The sequence below is a fragment of the Microtus ochrogaster genome, chromosome 5 (assembly GCF_000317375.1).
Source record: "Microtus ochrogaster isolate Prairie Vole_2 chromosome 5, MicOch1.0, whole genome shotgun sequence".
In the NCBI taxonomy this organism is placed as follows: domain Eukaryota; kingdom Metazoa; phylum Chordata; class Mammalia; order Rodentia; family Cricetidae; genus Microtus; species Microtus ochrogaster.
This window is the reverse complement of record NC_022012.1, coordinates 91,871,826-91,875,343: the sequence shown is the minus strand read 5'-3', so window position 1 is coordinate 91,875,343 and position 3,518 is coordinate 91,871,826. Positions and strand designations below refer to the sequence as shown.

Below are 3,518 nucleotides of genomic sequence, written 5' to 3'. Positions count from 1 at the left end.
TAGCCAAGGTGTACCCCTGCGTGGTACTTCGCCCATATGGGAGTGTCTGTCCCCTTCCCACAGGACTGAAGGTCATCGTGGGAGCCCTGATCCACTCAGTGAGAAAGTTGGCTGACGTGACCATCCTCACCGCCTTCTGCCTCAGTGTCTTTGCCTTGGTGGGCCTGCAGCTCTTCAAGGGGAACCTGAAGAACAAATGCATCAGGAACGGCACGGATCCCCACAAGGCTCATAATTTCTCAGCAGAAATGGCAGGTGAGCCGGCACTCTGCTGTAGGGACCAGCATGGGTACCAGGGACTGTGAGGCCGAAAGCCCTGCACACTTGTGTGGATATACTGGCATTTCATTCCCAATGATTTGTTCCTGAGTGGGGCTGAGCCCCCCGCCCCCACTTTCCTGCTAACCAGTGTCCCCTTTGGCAAGGAAAACACTGGACAAGTTCTCAGCCTAGAAGCAAGGTTTCCTGGGTCTGTAAAGCCTCCAAGGGGCTTGGAAGAGTGTGTGGCTCCCTGAGTGTCCCTGGAAGGCTTGCAGACAGAGGAACTGACCTCACTTAGACAGGAGACACCCAAGGCCTAGGATGACGACTTCAGAACACACCATGAGGTTTCATTTCTTCCTTTCTTTAGACAATTACTACATCAAGAATGGAACTACTGACCCTTTGTTATGCGGCAATGGATCCGATGCCGGGTGAGTATCCATCCCCTGACCATACCGATGTCCCACATCCTTCCTCCCTTGTGTCCATCACATTCTCTGTAGAGAGAGTGGAGTCCTGAAGAAATAGTATTAATGAATACCACAGACACTGCCATCTTAAAACTCACGGCGAGGGGAGCTGCCATCGCAGAGCAGCTGGTTGGTGCTTGCCATGCAAGGCTGAGGACCTGAGTGTGAATCCCCAGTGCACACACGAAAAGTCGGGCACATCAGTGCAGCTCTGTACCTAAAGCACCACAGCGCCTCGGTGTGTCTTTACAGAGAGCTGGAGACAAGCAGATCCCTAAGCTTGCTAGACAACCATTTTAACTCAACCAGCAAACTTCAAGTTCAGTGAGAGACATTGTCTCAAAAGTAAAGTGGAGAGCAACCAAGAAAGACGCCTGATGTGAACACTGCCCTCCACATACACGTACCCACACCACATATGAGCACCACACACACACACACAGCCTCACAGACAGTAAGTGTATTACTGAGGGTTTGCTGTGTAATAAATGACTGCCGGATTTTATGACTTAGCACGAGAACCGTTTAGCTTGTGGCTCAACGCTCAGGAGCATAGACCAGCTGGTATTTGGCTTCTTCAGCATCTGCAAGCAGCAGATGGAGTCCCTGCAAGGTGTCTGTGCGTTCCGTTGATGTTTTATCCCCAACAGTCTGGCTTGAGCTGTCCTTGTACAGACACTGTATTCCTAGGGAGATAGTGGAAGCGTGAAAGTCTTGATTTCACACACAGTGGTGTTCTTTCTGTCCCCTTCACCAAAGCAAGTTATAAGTCATCACAGATCCAAGGGCTGAAACAGACCTTGCCTCTCAATTAAAAGTGGCAGGGTCATACCCCAAAAGGGTGTACACAATGATCAACTCCCAGAAAAAACAAGTGTGTTTGTATTGAAGCTCTACATTTGAGCATCATAGCGTGTCCCATCTTTGGGTATCGTTATTTTTTTTGTAACAGTGGAAGAAATACATGCATGATATTTTTGCAATTTCAAATTCTTACAGAGGTCAGGCACATAACAACAAGTGAATGGCAAGGGCTAGGAGGGAACCATAGCAACTGGGAGTTTGTGCACCTTTGGAAGAGGCAGATGCTGCTCAGCCAGCTTTTGGTTGCCATGTGAAAATGGGTGTCCGCTTCTAGCTCTGCTAGCTCAACAGAAGGAGACAGGAAATTCCAATTTTTATGTGCTAACACCTAGTCAGAAATTTAGTTACACGTTCCCCAAAATATCTACCTGTCTTCTTGGCCAGACAACATGTTTCAGCAGGCTGAATTCAGGATATAAGCCAGCTGTGTTTTGGTCTCTTTTGTATGTGGATAAAGATGTTATAGAAAGCATATGTGGTGTTAGGAGTTCCACAGACTGGGGAAACATGATGGACAGTGTTGTAAGGCCAGATAGACATGGGGGGGGGGCTTCCTGGAGGCAGCAGTTGAGCTGATGTTGAAGGACAGGTGTGGTTGGTACTGTATGGTTGGATGAAAAAGTGATGTTTGATTGCTTGACCCCAGAAAGTAAGAAATCAAGCTAAGGGGTTCAGACCTTCGCCTCTGCCTCCTGCTCTGGGGTGGAGAGAGCTGGAGAGGTCCAGGTGATAGATCAGAAAGGCCCATTTTTCCCTATCTCAATTGCTGATCACCTGAAAAATCATAATTCACTGGTAGCTGCTCCCCAAGTGACCAGTAGTCTTTGTGGCCCATGCGGAGGCAAACGGGACCCAATCCAGAAGTTACTTTTTAATTGCTGTATCCAAATACCTAAGAAGAAACACACACAGGAAGGGAGGACTTATTTGGCCTCTCAGTTTCAGGGTACAGTTCATTGTGAGGAAGGCAGGAGGCAGGAGCGCAAGGCAGGAGGTCATATTTCACTCACAGTCAGAAAGTAGATGAGTGCTCAGATAGCTTCCTTCTTTTTATGGAGGCTGGGACCCCAGCCCCTGGAATGGTGCTACCCACATTTTAGATGCACCTTCCCACCTCAGCTAATCAAATCTAGAATCTCCTTCAGGCAAGCTCAGAGGTTTGTCTCCTATATAATTCTAGATTCTGTTGAGGTGATGGTCAGTATTAGCCATCACAAGGCGTCTAGGCCTTAACCATCTCTCGAGAAGAGTAATCTCAGATAGAGCTGAGCAGAAGAGGCAAACAGAATTCAGTCAGCATCTTAGTCACTGTCAGCCTTCCTAACCTCTTTATTCCCAAAGGTGCTTGAGTCTTTACGTCTTTGCTGTCAGAAAAGTATTGTTGAACATCGCTTTTCACTTTCCTATTTAAGTTGAAGCCGTGTCTTCTCAGTTAGATGATTGTATTTCTGAAGCCTGTGGTTCCAGAGTGACCCACAACTCTCCATGACAAAGTTATGGAGTTCACGTATGCCTCCCATCTCAAGTATCAGAGAGGCAGTCTTCCCAGCAGGCAGATGCAGCCAGGCAGCTTGGGTAGAACGGAGAGGCCGACAGTAACAGAGTGAGGTCTGAGGGAGTCCCCTGGGGTCACAGAGCTGGGCCTTGGGATAGCTCAAGCTAACCTGGAGCCCTAGGTCCAGGGTCTCAAGGTGGAGAGTGAGTACCAAAAAACAGCTGGTGATTCTTACCATTTTTCCCATAAAGATTTTTCCAGCTTTTCCTTTTGGTAAGGTTTCCAAGGTGGTGAAAATAAACAGGAATTTTGTGTGTGTGTGTCTATGTTTGTGTTTTCATGTGTGTGTGCATGTGCGAGAGAGAGAGACAGAGAGACAGAGAGAGAGAGACAGACAGAGAGAGAGAGAGACAGAGAGACACAGA

At 48.0% G+C, this 3,518-nt stretch overlaps 1 protein-coding gene across 5 annotated transcripts in view; it reads left to right on the top strand.

The window, feature by feature from the left end:
- Window positions 1-3,518, top strand: part of Scn10a (sodium voltage-gated channel alpha subunit 10) — a 97,048-nt gene that overhangs the window by 30,371 nt on the left and 63,159 nt on the right. For all 5 annotated transcript variants that reach the window (XM_026779226.1, XM_005348099.2, XM_005348098.2 and 2 more), the window contains exons 6-7: window positions 64-255; window positions 632-695. In XM_026779226.1, the coding sequence (XP_026635027.1) occupies window positions 64-255; window positions 632-695 (256 nt within the window). The remainder of the gene's footprint in view (window positions 1-63; window positions 256-631; window positions 696-3,518) is intronic.